The following is a 20,276-nucleotide window of genomic DNA, read 5'->3' on the forward strand; positions in this document are numbered from 1 at the left end:
CTGCACTGAGGAGGTCCTGCCACCACTCCCGAGGGACAGGTGGCCCGGCGGGGCAAGAGAGTAAGGACTGGGAGCGAGTGGGACCGAGACAAGAGGCCTGGTCCCGCCTTCCTTGAGAGCAGGGCAGGGTGGAACCCAGCCTCGTTCCTCCGCAGGGGCTGGAATGGAAGCCAGGGAACAGCACGCGGCACTCTCGGCCCAGCTGTCCTCCTCCCCGCGGGCACAAGTGTGCCCTGCCCCGGAGGCTTGCCTGTGCCTGAGGTTCAGCCCGGCTGTCTTCCTCCCAGCAGGCACAAGTGTGCCCTGCCCCAGTGGCTTGCCTGTGCCTGAGGTTCAGCCTGGCTGTCCTCCTCCCGGCGGGCACAAGTGTGCCCTGCCCCAGTGGCTTGCCTGTGCCTGAGGTTCAGCCAAAGGCCCATGCCTGTCACACTTAGCTCCAGTCTCCACTCCAGGCCCTGTCACTAACAGCAGTGATACCTGGGCCTCCATTTTTACTGTTTTCATTCTCTCCCTGTTTGAAACCCAGGTAGGAAGGATGGATGTTTTAACTGGGGAACTTCTCAGACACCCCGACAGTGTGGTAGAAGAGAAGGGCTCTGGGTTCAGATGGACCTGCTCTGACACACACCAGCTCTAGGATCTCGGCCACGTTCACGACCCTCGGCCTCAGTGTGTTCATCTGTAAAGTGACCGCGGGCCTGACCTACATGGTCACTGTCAGAACTGGAGACCGTGTCGGGGAAGCACCCAGCACCTGCCAGGCCGTCCACGACAACAGACGGCTCCGGTTCTAACATGCCGCCAGGCTGCAACACTCACGCTTATCATTCATAAACCTCCGGCAGAATTCTTGAAAGGTGCCTCGGTAGCTCATGGTCCGCAGAGAGCGGTGGAACTGATAATAAGACACCACCAGATCCTTGGGGTTGCGAGCCATATAGATGACCTGTGGGTGACAGGAGCAGGGTGAGTCCGTGTCTCCTTCCCTCCCAGGCAGGGCTGCCCCGACACAGGCCAGCCCCCCTGAACCTGCTGGTGCACCTCACAAACCAACACCTGCTTCCAGCGTCCAGTTGGGGCCCATGTGCACGGCTGCTGGGTGCTGCTGCTTCGCTGTTTCAGCAGAAAGGTGCCCTGTCCATGCAGTAGTGCTGGCCAGGAAAATTACTTGAGCATTTTATTTCTGTCCTCTAGAACTACTTTAAAATCTGCAGAAGACAAAAAACTTACAACCCTGATCCTGGTGGTAAGAACACAGGCCTCTGGCCGGGTGTGGTGGCTCGCATCTGTAATCCCAGCACTTTGGGAGGCCGAGGTGGATAGATCACCTGAGGTCAGTAGTTCAAGACCAGCCTGACCAACATGGTGAAACCCTGTCTCTACCAAAAATAGAAAAATTAGCCGGGTGTGGTGGCACATGCCTGTAGTCCCAGCTACTCAGGAGGCTGAGGCAGGAGAATCGCTTGAACCAGGGAGGCAGAGGTTGCAGTGAGCCATGCCACTGCACTCCAGCCTGGGCGACAGACTAAGACTCCGTCTCAAAAACAAAAAAACAAACAAACAAAAAAACCCCACAGGCCTTGGCATTTGATGCAATTGAAAAACAAAGAGAATTCGGCCCAAAGCAGGTACACGCCTGCTGACCTGCTTTGGATTAGGCTGGCCACAGCCATGTTCGACTGTGAGGTAAAAACCAACCCGTCGTAAAAAACTTGGGTAAAATGCTAGAGACGCATGACCCAAGACCACCTCAGAAGGGATCTTCACATGTGGGCTCCTTGGGAAGACAGCCCCCAAGGCCAGGTAAGTGCCAGGGACCTGCATGTGTACTGCACAGGGACCTTGGGCTCCTCTTGGTGGGGACTCATCTCGGGAGGCAGAGGAGGTGCCAGCTTACCTTGGAGTCTCCATTGTGGAGGTCAGAGGGCAGAAAACGGTAGGGCAGGTGGCTCTTGATGAGGCGGGGAGAGGTCAGTTCCTGTGGAGTCAGAGGGAGAGGCAGGTCAGAGGAAAGGGTGAGACCAAGGGGAGGAGTGGGACCAAGGGGAAGGGGGCCAGAGGAGGAAGGAAGGGGTGGGGTTCAGGGGAAGTGGAGTTATCAGAGGGAACGGCGGGTCTAGGGTAGCGGAGGGGTCAGGAGAGCGTCAGGTAAGAGGGACAGGTGAGGCCAGGGGGAGGGGTAAGGCCAGGAGCAGGGGGACCAGAGGACAAGGGAAGGGGTGGGGGCCAGGGGAGAACGGTAGGGGTCAGAGGGAAAGGTGAGGCCAGGAGTGGGGAGGGGTCAGAGCAAGAGGAGGCAAGGCTGTCATTCCCTGGTCTCCTCTCCCGGAGAGAGTCTCGGACCCAGCCAGGACAGCCTCCCTTGTCACCTAAGACAAAGATTTGAGACATGAGCACACCCCTGCTGGACCCTGGCAGTAGAGACAAGGGTCCCTGACTTTGGCCTGGGGAGTCCACCTATCATAGCCATAGCCACAGCCACAGGGTCTGCTCAGGGGGCCTGGGAGCTACTGCCCCGGCTTGGAGTGGCGTCGGAGGGCAGCAGAGGCAGCAGAAGGCACCAGCCCCAGTGGGTGCTGCCAGGCTGGCGCTGGACCGCACAGCAACCTGGCCTGATGCGCTCGCTGCTTCCACCTGCCCCTCAGGCCTTCCCATCAGCAGCCAGGGTGGTCCTGTAAACCAGTCAGCACCGTGCTCTCTGCTCAGAGCCCGTCTTCCCAGCTGCCCTAGGAATGGGCCCAGCCCTCATGAAGCCAAAGAGCCCGGAACCGTTGCCTGCAACCCCCAGGCTTGCCTACTGCTCTGGAAGGCCAGGCCCCTTGTGCCGTGGGGTCTTTGCTCACGGGTCCCTCTGCTCCTCTCCTCTTTCAGGACCTGCCTCAGACATCCCCACAGGAGACTGCTGGTCCCCTCCTGATCTGCTCCCCTCCCAGCGCTGATCGCTGGCTAGCTACTATGGCTTCCTGGGCTGAAAGGCCGGGCCTGATGCTGTCAGTCACTGCTGCCCCCAATGCCAAGAGCAGTGCCTTGAATGCGGTGGCCCTCGGCACGGCAGTACGGAACGACTCCCAGATGGTTCCGCATGGACAAGGAGAGCAAAATGGCCATTCAGGCCCGAGACGCTGGGGTGCAGACAGGGGCCCTGGAGGGCCACAGGGGTCTTGTGCCATGGGGAGGGATGGCACTCTCAGAGCATGACATGGGGTGCGATGGCACTCTCAGAGCTGGGTTTTGGAATGCTGCTCCAGAGGGCGGACGACAGACATGGTGGAGGCTGCAGTTCTGGCCCATTCAGGTGTGAGGCTGGAACTAAAGAGGTGCAGCGGACGGGGTGGGGGTGCCTGTGGGTGTGTCTCAGGGGTGCGGGGAGCAGGGCTCTGGGGTAACATTTATTCATTCTTGATACCAAATATTTGATGCAAACACATCCTACCCAGCTCCCTCAGAGGAGGGCCCCCAGGGGAAAGCGAGGGGGAGGCCCAGGGCCTGCTCCCCACAAATGGCCCCTCAGCCCTGTGCCCCCCAGGCATTGACTTCCTTTCCACCTCACAGACTCCCTGACGCTGATGTGTCACCCACGCCCTCATCAGGTTCCAGGTCACTGCCAGCTCAGGCCTGCCAGCTTCTCCCCTGGCTATCTGGGGCTATCTGCTCTCCCCTAATCCACAGAGCCCCCAGGAGCAACTGTCAATCATCAGGTGTAACGGTAGAAATACCCTAAAGAGGTGCTGGGACAGGTGCTGCTGGCCCTGGGTACCTTGATGATGTCCAGGCCCGGCTGTGGGTACTCCAGGACCGGGAGCTGCTCGTCGATGTTCATCAAGCCGATCTCATCGGGGTCGGCGCCCTGGCTCACCAAGTAGACCACCTCCTGCAGCAAGCCGGTGCCTGGAGGGGAGAAGCCCCAGCGCGGGGTGCTCAGAGGAAGCCCACGCGCCCGGCCCTGTGCTCAGGTCAACACCTGCTGCCCAAGAAGGCGCTCAAGAGCCCCAGGTGGGGCCCAGGGCGACTGAGTCTGGGAAGAGGAGCACGCCCCGCACGGTCTCAGCCTGAATCCCCCGTGCTGGGTCTTGGGCCAGTCGGCTCTGATTCTCAGAGGGGCCAGGATGCTTCACAGGGCTGTTAGGAGAACAGAACAGAACAGAACAGAACCCAGCCCCTGTTATGGAAGCGGCTCTGGGGCTGTAACGGGTGGGTGACTTGGCCCAACTTGAGGCTGAACCTGGCACTTTACGCAGGAATGATGGGTCGGGGGAATGACCTGCTAGCCAAGATGAGGAAATGACGTCTGCCCAGTATCTACTGAAGCTATATACACATAGCCCATGATCCAGGAACTATCCTGGGGAGACACCCAAGGGAAGCCAGTGCTTGTCCACCAGTATGCAGGTTCTAGAACAGTCTTGGCCACATCATTCATAAAGTCACTTGGAAACACAAATACCCATCAGCAATAGAATGAGTAAGTTGTGACAATCACCATGGGGTACTAAACAGCAACAAAAAAGAATGAACTGCAGACATAGCACGGCCAAGCCCCACAGATAGGATGTGATGGAACTGCAGACACAGCATGGCCAAGCCCCCCACACAGGATGTGATGGAGTCCTCCCACCCCAAGGCGCTCGGGTACAATCCTGTATGTCCCATTGGCATGAGATTCAAGGATGGGCAAAACTCAACTATAGTGATAGAAGTGAGAACAGTGTTTATATTTTGGGTTGGTTACTGATTCAGAGAAGACACAAAGGTGATTCCGGGGTCTAGAGCTATTAACTGGGTCTGGTGGGAATTACATGGAAGCATGCTACATTATGATATGTGCAGGTTTCCATCTATGGCTCCTGGCTTATTATCCCCCCAGCCCTTATTACAGTCTTTTGTCATAACATTGGACCACTCCAGGCCTTAGAAGCAGGCCTCAGTAAACAGCATCTCTCTCTCTCTCTCTCTCTCCCTCTCTCTCTGACCTTCTCCTGCCCCCACCCCTTTCACCTGTTCCTTTTTCTCCCCAAGGCAGGCCATACAAACTGAAAATATACTTGAATCTTCCCCCGCCTTTCTATCTTGGAGCTGGCTATGAAGAAATTCTCTGGGCTGGGCACAGTTACTCATGCCTGTAATCCCAGCACTATGGGAGGCCAAACTGGGAGGACTGCTTGAGGCCAGAAGTTCGAGACCAGCCTGCGCAACATAGCAAGACATTGTTCCTACAAAAAATAAAAAATAAAAACATTAGCTGGGCATAGTGGCATACATCTGTAGTGCCAGCTACTCAGGAGGCTTAGGTGGGAGGATCACTTGAACCCAGGAGGTAGAGGCTACAGTGAGCTGTGACTGCACCACTGCACTCCAGCCTGGGCAACAGAGTGAGAATCTATCTCAAAAAACAAAAAGAAAAATTCTCTGACCTGCCTTTTCTGACTGTGTGGGTCATGAGACCCCCAGTTCAGAAGGGGAGGAAGGAATGTCGCACAGGCAGGCCTTCCTGGGCTCCCCACTCCGACTGACAGTGTTGGGCTCACAGCCCTTTTGTCCAGTCCCATTTCTACATGCTTCCACCATGCCTAGCCAATCAGGGCTCCATAAAAGGCCCAAGAGGACAGGCTTTGAGGAGCTTCCAAAGAGCTGAACACATGGGGGTTCCTGGAGGGTGGCTTGCCCAGAGAGAGCATGGAAGCTCCGTACCCTCCTCCATCCTCCACAGGCATCTCTTCCTCTGGTATTCATCAGAAGCCTTTGTAGCATCCTTTATAATAAACCAGGAAATGCCAGTGTTGCCCTGAGTTCTGTGAGCCGCTCTGGCAAATTAGTCAAACGTGGGCGAGGGGGTGTCGAACCCCAATTTATAGCCAGTGGGTGAGACGCACAGGCAAAACAACCTGGGGCTTGTGGTTGGCATCAGAACTGGGGGCAGTCTTGTGGGACTGAGCCCTCGCCCCATGGGATCTCGTGCTGTCTCCAGGTGGGCAGTGCTGGAATTGAACTGGACTGGGGGACATCCAGCTGGTGCTGCTGCAGGACTGAGTGCCTGCTTGCTGGCGGGGAGAAATCCCCAGCCTGTCCGCCACAGTAGTCCTCTGTGTTGACTCTTGTGTGAGAGCAGAGGAAAAGCGGTTTGAGGGCTTTTCTCCAACTGATATGCACATGTAAGATATAATTCAATTAAAAAGAGACAAATCACCTCCACCCACCAGTGGCCTGGTCAGCATAACCTCCTCTCCTAAGACTGTGGGGAGATGCGGCCAACGGGAAGAGCCTGGGCAAGCCCAGCGTGCTGTGCCATTAAAGGCAGGGAGAGGCCTGTGGGGGAGCTCGTGTGTGCTGAGGACACCCTGGCACTCACTCACAGGACCACAGCTGCCCACAGGGCTACAGACCTACGGACCAATTCTCCCTCCTCACAAATCAGCCACACGGCTGAGCCAGGCCTCCTGCCTGGGTCTGGGAACCGTCCCTCTAGGACGAACAGCACATTTCGCACTCAGGTCCGACGGCCTCCAGCCCAAAACCCTTCCGTAGCTTCCCAATGTTCACACACTCAGGCCCAGGCATTCAACCATTTACTGAGGCCCTCTGAGCTCTGCACACCTGGTGCGGGGTCCAGGCTGCACCCTCCTGGGCGGGGCCAACCACAGCACTCTCCGCTCCGCCTGTATGCTCCTCCCAGTCTCAGCCTAGGCACAGCTGTCTCAGAGCCCCTGCCCCTTCAAGTCGGCCTTTTCTGATGGCCGGGATCACCTGCAGTGCACACCCTGGGATGCACGGGACAGGCCCTCTCCTCCCTGCTTTGGCCCAGGGGAGCAGGCACTGTGACCGGCTCCACACCTGGTGCAGGCAGAAGGAAGCGGGGCCCCGCCTGGACCACACACGGGGCTGACCACATGCACTGGTGCCTTGAGCGCAGAGTCCCATTTGAGGACCCTAGGGCCAGGCAGGACACCCAACCAGAAGTGTGCCGGGACCAAAGGTAACTCCCAGGGAGAAAGGCAGCCCTCTGCGCCTTCTCCAGCCTCTGTTCCCAGGCCCAAAAACAGCTCCAGGTCCCCAGTGATCCTCTGTCATCACCTTGTCTGACCTCCCAGAAGAAACAGGCACAGCTTAACCCACTGTGGTCCCTTCATATCAGCGGCTCCAGTTTCTGCCACTGGCTCCTCATCTCCCCACCCTGAACGTGGTGACAGCCCGGAGTGCAGCCCTGGTCCCCTGCCCCCAGGCCAAACCCAGGTCCACCCCTCCACACATCAGCCTCCGGGGCACATGCCCACCAACTCCAGCAGCTCACCCGCTGCCCAGTGCCTCAGCGGGACCCGGCCAGCTCTGGGGGCAGCATCCAAGGCTGTCTCCTCCGCAGCACCCGCAGCCCGTCTCAGCAAGCAGCCCCTCCAGCCGACAGAGGCTCAGGCCGGATGGTGGCCTCACTGTGGCTCACCCGGCTCCTCTCCTCTGTCCTTGCCTCAGTGAGCCCCGCCGACCCTGCCGTCGGGTGTGTCCAGAGCTGACCCTCCCCCTGTGACACTGCGTCCTCACACCTGAACTGCTTCCTACGAGGGCTCCTCCCTGGCTCTCTGCTGCCACCCAGCTCACTCTGCCTTCTAGTCCAGGGGTCCCCAACCCCCAGGCCACGGATCTGTGGCCTGTTCCGAACCGGGACGCACAGGAGGAGGCGAGCGGTGGGCGGGAAAGCATTCCGGCCTATGCTTTGCCTCCTGTCAGCTCAGTGGGAACATGAGATTCTCACAGGAGCACAAACTCTATCGTGAACTGCACCTGAGAGGGATCTGGGCTATGTGGTCCTCATGAGAATCTAACTAAACCCCGATGATCTGAGGTGGAGCAGTTTCATCCTGAAACCATCCCCACCACCCACCACCTGGGTCCATGGAAAAACTGTCTTCCGCAAAACCACTCCCTGGTGCCAAAAAGGTTGGGGACCACTATTCTACCTGTTTTCAACCCAGCGGCCAAAACTGTGGCTTTAACATGGAAGTCAGACTCCACCACTGTCCACTGCCGCCGTCAGGCAGCTCTGCCTCCCACAGAGTCAACGCAAGGCCTTCACCATGTTCCACTCCCTCACCACCTGGCTCTCCCCTGAGCTCCCTCCAGCCTCTGAGCCCAACCGGCCCTTCCCCAGGCTGCCGACATTGGTGTCCCTGCCTGGAGCCTCCTCACTCCCTGATTCCTCCCTGCGCCTGATCAGATGCCGCTCAGTCAGCACAGTCTCCTTCACTAGCTGTGGGACTAACTCCCGTCCCTCGCCCTGTCATGCGATTCCAATGTGCTATCTACCTGCCCAGAAAAAGCCTGCAAATTCTTTTACATGCTCTCTCCTCTCTCCACCTTAAGGACAGAGGCTGTTTTGTCTTGTTCTTTGCTGCACCAGGAGAGCCAGCATGTGGCCGTGCTCAATTCATATTTCCTGAGTGGACCGACAAACGCTGGTTGCTGCATAGACACTGAGTAATCAGAAGGGGATGTGTTGATCAAGGAAGACTTCCTGGAGGAGGGAGCTTTGGAGCAAAGGCACTGAAGGAAGGAAGTGGTGTGGCTTTGTGATGGAAAACAAGCTCTTTTCAATACACACAAAGAACTTCTCAGCCCATGGACTCTCCCACCAACCTGAGTAGGAAGTACCACCATCCTCATGGCAGACGAGGCTAAGGCCAAAATGTGCCAAGGGTTATAGAACCAGGGTGTGGCTGTCTTGCCTGTTCCTCCTGGTGAGGACCATCCACCCAGCAGCTCAGGACAGCTGCAGTGAGGGGGTCTTTGTCCTTAGAAATCAGACTGTGGGCAGCGTCCCTGAGATGGGCCTCTCCCAGTGACATTTTCATCACCTATTTTTCACGTTCCCCACCCCTGCAGCCCCGCAGGCCAACGACCCAGACAGACGTTCTCTGCACGTTAAAGTCTTCTTACATCAATATCGGCCACTTCAGTTCCACAAGTCCCGTCCTCACCCCCATTCAATATTTATGCCAGAATATCAGCCAAAGGAAGCTCTTGACTCGTCAGGTCCACCCGGCCCTGTCCCCGTGGCCCTTCTCTCCAGCCTGCCACATCCATTTCCTGGTTGAACACCTCCTGACCTTACGTTTTCCAGCTTCCAGGAGAATTCAACAGGAGGTCAATGTGGGCATCAGGGAGGGAGGGGCACCGAGAACACACACCACGAAACACTCAGGGAACAGGCCCCGGCCTTCCTAGGGCATAAAGCCAGCTGGCAAGATGTGATAACATGATCAAAGAAAAATGGTCATTATACTATCTGGTCACTTACCCCATTCCAGGTACACTTCTAAGCACTTGGAACCAAAGATCAAACCCAGCTTCGAAGACAGCCCTAGCTCTGCAAGGCCCTCTGCCAGACGCCAAGCTGTGGCACCCAGCACTCCTCCCACTGGTCTCTCTCCATGCTCCTGGTGGTGCCCTTGGGCGTGGGCATGAGCCCTGCACAGCCCCTCCACCCACCCTTGCTGTGGCCACCTGCACCCAGGGGCTCCTGAGGTCCCAGTGACGTGGCCCTGCCAGCCCTCCACCCACCCCCTCTTCTCTGGCCAGCCTCCCACCCCCTTCCAAGCCCAGCGCCCCAGTGGCCCAAAGCCTTCAACAGGCTGCCCTCTGCCTGGCCAGCTTGGGCTTGCTCTGTGGGTCACTGCTCACAGGAAGCCCTCCCTAACAACACGCCGCTCGATCAGGTGCCCCTGCCTGGTCCCACAGAGCCCTGGACACTGTCCTAGCACACTGTCACACTGTGCCTGGCTGGGGCAAGCCCTGTGAGGGCAGGGAACTGGTCTTAGTCACTGTTTTAGTTTCCTGGGGTGCTGCTGGAGATCACCCAACACGTGGTGGCTTAAAACAAGAGAAACGTATTCTCTCACAGTTCTGGAGGCCAGAAGTCCCAAAGTCGAGGTGTGGGCAGGGCTGCGCCCCTTTCTGGAGACTGAGGGAGAATCCTCTTCTGCTGCTCTCCCCTCCACCCGCCTTGCCACCACCCTCCTAATTCCTGCCTGGTGCTCTGACCCCAGCGCAGGTACCCCCACCCACCCAGCGAGCCTTTTATTCACTCAGCAGAGGGCTCACTATGTGCCAGGCTCCAGGCTGGCCCAGGAGTCCCAGGAATGACACCATCCCTGCCACCTTCCAGAAAATGGAGGTGGTGATGCCCCTCCCTTCTTCACAGGGCTGCTGGGGTCAAAGGAGATGACGCGCAGAAGGGCCACAAAGCAACCTGCTGAGGCCCGAAGAGAATCAATATAAACAAATGTCAACTCAGCAACTGAAATCAAGATGGGGCACCAGCAACAGGGCCTGCTCCCGTGCAAGGACATGCCACAGTCTCACAGCAAACCTGGCAACCCTCATCCACAGCACAGGACAGGACCCTCCTGGGACCTACCGATGAAGCCACACACCTGGAGCAGGCAAAGCAATGCCCACAGCCAACCCTGTGGTGCCCTCCACCAGCCTCGAGCAGGAGGGTCCACAAGCACTGCCCTTACTGACAGGGAAACAAGGCACTGGGAAGTGGGGGCCACACCTGGAGCTGGAGTCGCTTCCCGGCAGGGCCAGGTGGGGCTGAGGCAGGAGTGAGAGGTGGAGGAGTCCTAGTGAGGCCTGTCATGTTGCTGCAGGACAAACAGGGGGCATGGGGCTGTGGCCACGCTGGGCCCCTTGCAGAGCAGTGAGGGCAAATACGCCGCTGCCGAGGTGGCGGCCTGGGAGGGCACCAATCTTCCTCATCACAGCTGGGCAGCTGGAAGCCAGCCCAGGCCCCAGCAGATCCACCCTGAGCGGGGAAGAGTCAAGCTTTCAAACAGAAACCAGGGGAGCCAACAGGGCAGAGCCACCTGCTGGCCAGTGACTCGAGCCAAACGCTCTCCAGCAGCTTTTCGCAAGTCGGCTGGAAGCAGTAATTCACAGAAGTGCTTCTGCTGACACCACTGTAATTACTTCTGAGTGGCAAACCGATCAATACCCCCTGCAGCAGCGAGCAGTGCACACTGACACCTGGACTTGGGTCGAGGCCTGCGGGAGGCCACTGCTGTTCTGGGGTGGAACTCCCCAGGACTCTAGGGCATGGCCTGTCTCAACACCAGGCACAGAGCCCATCAAAATTCCCACCAGAACTCACAGAAAGCATCAGAACTGATCAGAACGTCCTGGAAACCACTAGGACCCTGTGGCTGAAACCCTCTGATTTTCACTCACAGGATTCACCAGTTGCACCTGTGATAGGGACAGGGGGCAGGGAAATACGGGGCAGAAGACGGCAGGTCCCCAGCAGGGGTCCCACCCTCAAGCCAAAAGGCCTGATACGAAGACCCAAAGTGAGAGCTTACATCCCCGTTTTCCCGCTCAGATGTTATCTCTTCCAAAACCACTCCCTGCCCCCAATCCTGTGCCTATAAAAACCCCCGAATTCAGCCAGCAGAGAGAGAAAAAGTAACTAGACGTCAGAGACTACGGTTGGACATCGGACAGAAGCAGTGTGACTTCAGAGGAACAGGCTGATGGTGTAGCTTCAAAGAGTCTGGCCAGGGATGGCCAGACTCCAGGGGAAGATAACCTTCCCACTCAGTCCCATTTTCAGCTCCCCTTCCCGCTGAGAGCCACTTTCATCAGCAATAAAATCCCCCACATTTACCATCTTCAATTCATTCATGCAGCCTCATTCCTCCTGGATGCCAGACAAGAACTCGGGTGCCACGAGTGCAGGTGCAAAAGGCTGTCACACTGACCCTTAACCCTCGCTGGCAGAAGGCAGCCGCCTCACATGAAAAGGCAGAGGGGCCCACTGAGCTGGTAACGCCTAAGCCCCGACAGCTGGGTTAAAAGAGCACTGGAAAACTTCCTCTGAACCCCAGGTGCTGCTGCGGGACTGGTGCAAAGTTTGTTCCTGCCTCGCTCACCTGCGTGCTCCCTCCCTGGAGGGTGGAACGAAGGAGGTTTGAGTGAGTGGAGTCCACCCCTGCCAGTGCCAGAGCAGCCAGCTGACTCCAGCACTCGTGTACTCCAGCTCCCGCCTGCGAAGCAGTCGGGAAATGTCTGGTTTCACCTGCACCTAGTTGAAAAAGTCAGTCCTGTAAGGCACAAAGACCCACAGTTCTCTCCTCCTCTAATCCCACTCCCCGGAAGGAGACCTTTGGTAGATTATTTTTACCCTCAAATTTCCAAAAAGTGTACTGATATCATTATTTTATGATCTGTACATGTTAGATGGGCTAATGATTTTCGACTACGAAAGATGAGGACTTAGCCAAGTTCCCTTACTCACAAGCTTCCCTCCTGCCGATACAGTCGCAGCACGATTTTGGATTTAATTCAAGGCTTAATTTGGTATTTAATGCAAAGTACACCATGTAGTGATTACATTTCCTCTTTTGTATTCTATTTCACTTTTCCCAGAGTAGGTAACTGCCTTAGTTTGCTTATTTCATTTTCTATATTATTAATCATTCCTTCCACAACTCTAACAAGCCTCAACGTGGCCAGAGACACGGGTGGGTGTTCGCTCGATCCTGTTTGCTGCTTGGGGACATGCCCCTGTCCCCTCTGCTCTCCCTCCCTCATCTGAGTGAACGGCCTGGCATGGCTGCACAGGATCTTCCTGGACCTCCCCCTACCTTGGGTGCACTGGTCCTTTCTCCACGTCCCCTGACTGCAGGTGCCCTGGCTGCTTCCCGGGCGTGTGAGACTGAGGTGACTGCAAACGTCCACATCCACCTCCCATGTGAGGGACAGTCTGGTCGGGTACAGAAGCCCAGGCTGGAGATCGCTTTCCGTCATCCTGTCTTCTCACTGCCGATGGTGCCGCTGAGATCCTGGGGGCCCATTTTTCTCTCTGTGGGAGCTTTGAGATCTTCTCTTTGCCCCAGTTTACTCATTCACTAGGCCAGACAGTTGGCAAGGGTTGGGGGTGTCTTTCATTGAGCTCTGAACATTCTGAAAAATCTAGCTTCAATAATTTTCTCTCTTCCGTACTCTGTTCCCTTTCTGGAACTCCAGGATTAATCTTCCATTTTTCTTATATTTTTGCTCCTGTTTGTCACCATTTTGTAAAAATTTTTATTCTACTTCCTGGGCTATTTTCTCAGCCTGACAACCCAAACCTCACAACTGTGCAATTAAAACCTCCACCATCACACTTTTCATCTCCAGGAGTCTTTGATGATCACTCGTTATTCCAGTCTTCACTGCTGGTTCCTTTAGTGAAAGCAACACGTGTCTTGACGCTCAGAGGATACTGCAAAGACTTATGAGTGGAGGTGGTGTTATTCTGGGTTTTTAGGTTTTCTTCTGCTCCTCACATGGTCTTTGCTTTCTCGGAGTTCTTTTTTCTGCTTTGTGTTTTGTCTCTGCAGGTCTCTATCCTTCCTGTTGGAGACTCACTACCTGGTGATCTTGAGTCCACTCACAGGTGAAGGAGAGACTGTGGGAGCAGCCCTGGGGGCCACACGTGCCTGGGGGAGCAGCCTTGGTGCTTTCACAGCTAAGGACCTGTCACTTCGGTGGGAGGTACAGGGCTCTGCTTTGGGGTCAATTTCTCAAAAGAGGGTGCCTCCAACCCCAGCCTGGAGACTGGAACCAGGTCACAGGCATCCTGAGAGCTGAGGAGAGGAGGGGCTGGTAATCCCACCCTCCAAGTGTGCAGCCTGTGGGAGGCCCTACTTCCCACATGCCCTGTGTCCCAGCCTTCAGCTGTCACAGGACCCTCACATCACAGCCTCTCTGGTCCCCGAAGAAGAAAACTGTCTTGGTGACAGCCTCTAGTTTCCATCCCCAGTGTCATGGACACCACCTCAGCTGCTTCCTGGGCTGGGCTGCTGGAATTGGTTCCCACCTGGCCGCCCTCCCGACTGCGGCATTCAGGCTCCCCGCCTGCCCAGTGAGACAGCACTCAGCCCTGCCTGTGATCTTCTGGGTTTCTAATCCACCACGCCCTCCTCTCCTGCTCTGGGAGTTCAGAGCTTTCTATCCCTTTATTGTCACTTTAGTGAGGTTTCAAGAGGAAACAGACACCAGCGTGTGTGTTCAGTCTGCCCCACTGAAACACAGCCCCCTACAGGGTTCTGGAGTCCCAGGATATCCACAGGGATGCCAGAATCCCCCAGCTCCCTGAGAAACAGCAACAGCTAGACTTTTTTTTTTTTTGGAGGCAGGGTCTCGCTCTGTGGCTCAGGCTGAACATGGCTCACTGCAGCCTCACCCTCCTGGGTCCAAGGGATCCTCCCACCTCAGCCTCCTAAGTAGCTGGGACCACAGGAACACACCACCACACCTGGCTAGGTTTTTTTTGTTTTGTTTTGTTTTTGTAGAGATGGGGGTCTCCCTATGTTGCCCAGACGGTCTTGAACTCCTAGGCTCAAGCAATTCTCCTGCCTCAGCCTCCCAAAGTGCTGGGATTACAAATGTAAGCCACCACGCCTGGCCCACAGCTGAACTTTTAAAGGGGCAACCCATCAGGGCCAGGCAACAGTCCAGGACCTGGGAGCTCCTGCCCCCATCCAGGTGGGAACTGCCCCCCAGCAGACACTGAGAATGCTCCCCACCTCCAAAAGGAAAAGGAAAAGGTGAAGGACATCTGTTAAACGCCTGCTGCAGCCAGTCCTTGTCCCTGTGCTTCCGCACACTGTCTCTCAGCTCTCAACACAATGCCCTCGACACAGAGCACGACGGGAAGCTCTAAGAGGAAAAGTAGAGTTCCTGGTCACCCGGCTGGCAACTAGATGGGGAACCAAGACTTCCGGAGCCCAGCTCACAGCACCAGCTGAGGACATGCTGACAGAGACCCAGGAGCTCACTACGACTTCCCCCTTGGGTCTCACACACCTCACTGGAGCTGCTATTACCATCCAGCTTCACACAGGACCACACAAGTTCAGGGATGGAATGTCCAGGGCCACAGACGCCAGTGGGCAGTGAACCCAGCACCTCAAACTTTCGCTCCAGAACCAGAGTGCTTTACACACCCATCAGACACACAGACACACATGTATACTCACGCACACCACATACATAACACACAGACCACACACACTCCTCCAAACACAGCACGCACACACACACCAGACACAGCACACGTGCACTCACACTCACTCCACACACACACCACACACATACACCCACACACACTACACACACACAGCACCAAGGCTCACAAAGCAAGTGAGCAGCGAAACAGGGTCACGTCCCATGTGTACTCACTTGCGGGCTAAATCTCTGACCATTTTCTAGCTACGATCAAGCAAGGGTGAAACAGATAGGGCAGTTGCTGGGACTGACCCCCACCCATGACAGTGGCAGCTCACTTCTGAGCCTGGGACCCTGGGAAACGAGTTGCAGCCATCCCCACCCCACCCCTGCCCACTCTGGGCCACGTCCACAGCCAGACCCCTGCTGGATGCAGAGGGGAAACAGACACAGTCACTGGCTGTGCCTCCCTCCTCCTGCTGGGGTGATGCCAGGCAGCTGTGGCATGCTGGGTTCCACAGTCAGGCCTGACCAGTCCAGGAAGCTCCGGCAACCCTGGGTTGGCCCCAGCTTCTGTCTGATGAGACTCTGACCTGGAGACCAGATTCCCAGCCTAACTCTGCCAGTGACTCTGGGAGGCCTGAAAGTCACCACTCCTCTGGGCCTCAGTTTCCTCAAAGTGAACTTCTCCTAGGCCTTTAGCTCTTCTGTTCTGGGTATACAACCCCGAGGCTGCCAAGAGGCTACCAAGAGGCTGCTGCACCTTCAGACAGAGCTGGCACAGCAAGCAGAGCGTGGCTCCACCCCAGGGGGAAGAGGCTCCGCCCCAGGGGGCAGAAGCTCTGCCTCAAGGGGAAGAGGCTCCGCCCTTGTGTGAGAGAAAGTCAGGGAAGGCTTTTGTAAAACAACAGCCTTTGCAATGGGACCTTAAGGACGAAGGGAGAAACTAGTTGTAAGAAGCTTTGGGGAAAGGAGGCTCTGGTGTGCGGCATTAAGGGCCCCAGTTTGCCCTCATGTAGCACTCCCAAGACATCAGTGGTGGTGATGATGGTGCGGACAACAATGGCAGACAGGGCAATGACCCCAACACATGCCCCATGCACATCTTTGCCGCGGGACTTCACGGCCCCTCATAAAGGTCCTGCTCTGACTCTGGGCACAACCATGTGACATGGCCAACAGAGACCTTTGCATGTCTCCGCTTATTCTTCTGCATTTCCACTGTCGCCAAGAGAAGGCCATTGGCCCAGGCTAGCCTGCTAGTCCCAGGAAGAGAAAAAGAGGTCCCTGGAGCAGAGCTGCCCCCGCCAAGCCCAGCCCGAAGCAGGGATCTAGTCAATCTGCACACACGGGGGACAGTCTGGCCAAGACCAGCTGGGAAAGAATCAGGGCCTTGCCCAAAATCAAAATTCAAACCAGGTCTTTATAACCGGTCCCCTCCTCCAGCAGAGCCTACCAGTGCCCACCTACACCCCTCAGCTGCCCTAGAGGTCACCTGCAGCGCTGGTGAGGGCTTCTGACCTCAAGCACCTGCACCTGCTTCCCACCTGGCCACAGATGAACAGGCCCAGAAGTGCGGGGAGCCGACGCCCTGAGCAACCCCCAACCACTAAGGGACAAGAGTTGGCACCTGCCCCCCACACGCCAAAGAAGGCTCCTAGCTGTGTTCGTGTCGTCTCTCAAGGGATCCTGGCAGGCTGAGCCCCAGGGTTCCACAGAGGAACCCCTTTCCTGGCTTCCTCCCCCCTTGCCTTCTGAGACCACCTCCCCCCGGGCCAGCGGAGGCCCACTCTCTAGTACGAAAGCACACCCGCTCACATGCCTGGGCAGGCCCTGAGAGAGGCGACAGTCATGAGGACTCTGGATCTGAGAGTCCTGATTTGGAAACCAGCTCGGCTGCCTCCAGACGACGGGACACCGGACAAGATCTGCCCCTCTATGTGGGTTCCTCATCTGGAAGGCGAGGACAGTGATGAACTCAATGTAATTCCCCACAGAGCACTCTCCAGGCATCAGCAGCAGCGACGATGGTGCGGACAGTCACAGTGGACGAGGCACTGATCCCACTCATGACCCCGGGGCTGGCACCACCCAAAGCCAGGCCCACTGGAAGGAGGTGGCAGCGCAGGGAGATGCCACCTGCAGAGTTGGGCTGGCCTAGGCCAGTCTCTTTTCAGGGTCTTGGTTCCTTACCCAAAAAATGGCCTATTTCATGGCAAAGTTGTGAGGATGGGGAGGATAAAACAAAGTGCTTGGCACAAAGACAGGAAACCCGCTTTCCTCCCTGGTTGTTCTGAGGCTTGAGCAGGACAAATGCCAACCACCTAGTCCAATGCCCCTGCCGCTGGTGGGGTCAACAGGTCCCAGGAGAGTCTGGCTCATTTCAAGCTGAGCCAAGTCCTGAAGCCCAAGCCAGGGCCTCTGGCTCACCAGCCCCCACAAAATGACTGGTTTAGCTTCCAGAAAATGCCAGCAAGTCTCCAAAGCATGCTTTAGGGAGGCTTCCACCTCTCAATGGGCCCTCCACTCTCCTCTCGCTCCCTCCAGAAGCCCACGCTAGGACCCCGCTCCCTGCTAACCATAACACAGTCACACTGTGCAACATCCTGTCCCACATCCCAGGAGCTACAGACATGCCCACCACCTGATCTAGTGGTCGGAGATCAGGAGGGACCACTAGGGCCACTTCCCCCTAGATGCAGGATGCTGGAAAGAGCTGCCCCCACACTAACAGGGAGAGGTCAGATAAAATACAAGATCCTAGTTTCACTCAACCAAGATGGGCCCTTCCACAGAGTGGCAGGAGGCAAGCACCAGCTCACTTGAGACAGGGCCCTGGAGGAAGAGAAGCCAGCCCATGCAGGTGGAGAGAGGAATTCAGGTAAAATGTTTCCACGCTGGTAAAAGCCAAGGGTGAGCCCATGTGACAGCACAGAACCTCTGAAGCCAGAGAAGCCAGAGAATCTCACACTGAGCAGAGAGTTCACACCCAAACACAGGCTCTTCTCCAGACCTAGGCCAGGTGCTCAGGAGAAAGAGTGGGGGGCAGCATGCTTCGGAGAGAGCCTTCCTCAGTATCATGGCTGTAGGAAAAGAAAAACATCCTACTTGTACCCTTCTCCCTTACAGAAAAAAGGCTTTAAGCCACTGAGAGAGGGGCAGCAAACCGTGTCACCTCCCAGGGCACTGGTGAAGACCCAATGTGGCTGGAGATGGGCAAAAGGAAAAACCAAGACTCTGCCCTTGGGGGAGGGGCAGGAAACTGTCCCTGGGCCCTGACTACTAGAGATTCTCAGTGCTACAGAAGGGACATGAAACTCCTGCACAAGAGTTACCATCCAGGCAGAGTTTGGCTGCCACTCAGAGGAGGGCAGGATCAATGAAAAAGCCCTACCCAGACCCAGCAACATGGAGCCTGCAGAAGACTGCAGCTAGACCACACAACAGAGAACCCCAAACCCTCCCTACCAAGCTACTAAACCACAGTAACAGATAACAGCAGAGTCGATCACTGGCACAGGGGCAAGAGTGTGCAGACAAAACTCCTCCAAGGTTCAGACCTACGAGGAAGACCAAAAGGTAGAGGTGGAGCAGGAACACTGAGAAAAAACCTCTGGAAACTCAGCCCCTCCACTGAACGCAAGCTAACATTACAATAATATGAAACCAGTGGTCACTCAAGGTAATCAGATCAACACCCGAACCCAAACCAGACCAACGAGGCGGGGTTAACTCAATTCCTTATACTAATGGCCTAGCAGTTAAAAAGCCGGCCTCATTTGCAAGCATAAATATGGCTGACCCTAGTCTCTACTATCTAATATGCTGTGTTGAGCAGTCAAAAGGTACTATTCACAAAAACGGCACACACACACACACACACACACACACAAACAAAACTGTCAAGAGACAAAGCAATCAACAGAATTAGACTCATGGAATTTTTAAGAAGTCTGATTAACATGTTAAAGGTTCCCAAGGAAAAGATGGACAACACACATGAATAGATGGGATTATTTCAGCAGAGAAATGGAAACTCTAAGTGGAAATGCTAGAGGGAAAAAAACATAGCAGAAACATTGAATGCTTCTGACAGCTCATCAGCAGACTTGACACAGCAGAAGAAAGAAGCAGTTAGCCACAGATTGGTCCACAGAGATTACCCAAACTGGAACAAAAAGAGAAAAAGAAAGAAGCCAGGTGCAGCAGTATGCCTGCAGACCCAGCTACTCAGGAGGCTGAGGAAAGAGGACTGCTTAAGCCCAGGAATTCTAGGCCAGTCTGAGCAGCACAGTGAGATCCTGTCTCAAAAAAAAAAAAAAAAGGAAAGAAAAAAGAGGGAAGAAAACAGAATACAACATCCAAGAGCTGGAGGACAACATCAAACAATCTAACATATATGTAATTGGAATCTCAAAGGAAGAAAGAATGAGGTAAAAGAAACATTTTCTAAGATAATGGCTGAGAATTTTTCCAAAATAATGAAAAGCATCAAACCACAGATCCAAGAGGCTTAGAGGAATCCTAAGTAGAATAATTAACACACACATACAAAAACCCTAGACATATCATATTCAAAGTGCTGAAAATCAAAGACAAAGAGAAAACATTGAAGGCAGCCAGAGGAAAACAGGCACATTACCCAGTGGGAAAAAGAACAAGCCAACATTTCAGCAGAAGCTAAACAAGCCAAGGCCTGGCATGGCAGCTCACGCCTATAATCTCAGCACTTTGGGAGGCCGAGGTAAGAGGATCATTTGAGCCCATGAGTCCGAGACCAGCCTAGGCAACATGGTGAGACCCTATCTCTACAAAAATACAAAAAATTAGCCAGGTGTCGTGGCACACACCTGCAGTCCTAGCTACTTGGGAGGCTGAGGCAGGAGGATTGCTTGAGCCCAGGAGGTGGAGGCTGCAGTGAGCCATGATTGCATCACTGCACTCCAGCCTGGGCAATAGAGTAAGATCCTGTCTCAAAAAAAAAAAAAAAAAAAGGAAAGAAAGAATAAAAAAGAAAGAAAAGAAACTATGGCCAGGCACTGTGACTCACACCTGTAATCCCAGCACTTTGGGAGGCCAAGGCAAAAGAAACTATGGCCAGCCATGGTGGCTCACACCCATAATCCCAGGACTTTGGGAGGCCAAGGCAGGAGGATTATTTAAGCCCAGGAGTTCAAGACCAACCTGGTCAATATGGCAAGACCCCCACCCCTACAAAAAATTAAAAAATTAGCCAGGCATTGTGGCTCATGCCTGTGGTCCCAGCTACTCGGGAGGCTGAGGTGGGAGGATCACCTGAG

The 20,276-nt window shown here is 55.4% G+C and overlaps 1 protein-coding gene across 1 annotated transcript in view; it reads right to left on the reverse strand.

The window, feature by feature from the left end:
• The window catches only part of SULT4A1 (sulfotransferase family 4A member 1), a 37,771-nt gene that overhangs the window by 12,514 nt on the left and 4,981 nt on the right, over window positions 1-20,276 (reverse strand). Inside the window, exons 2-4 of the mRNA XM_031005558.3 lie at window positions 3,758-3,888; window positions 1,898-1,978; window positions 820-946 (exon numbers count right to left, since the gene is read on the reverse strand). Of these exons, the coding sequence (XP_030861418.1) occupies window positions 820-946; window positions 1,898-1,978; window positions 3,758-3,888 (339 nt within the window). The remainder of the gene's footprint in view (window positions 1-819; window positions 947-1,897; window positions 1,979-3,757; window positions 3,889-20,276) is intronic.

Source organism: Gorilla gorilla, chromosome 23 (genome assembly GCF_029281585.2).
Source record: "Gorilla gorilla gorilla isolate KB3781 chromosome 23, NHGRI_mGorGor1-v2.1_pri, whole genome shotgun sequence".
NCBI lineage: Eukaryota > Metazoa > Chordata > Mammalia > Primates > Hominidae > Gorilla > Gorilla gorilla.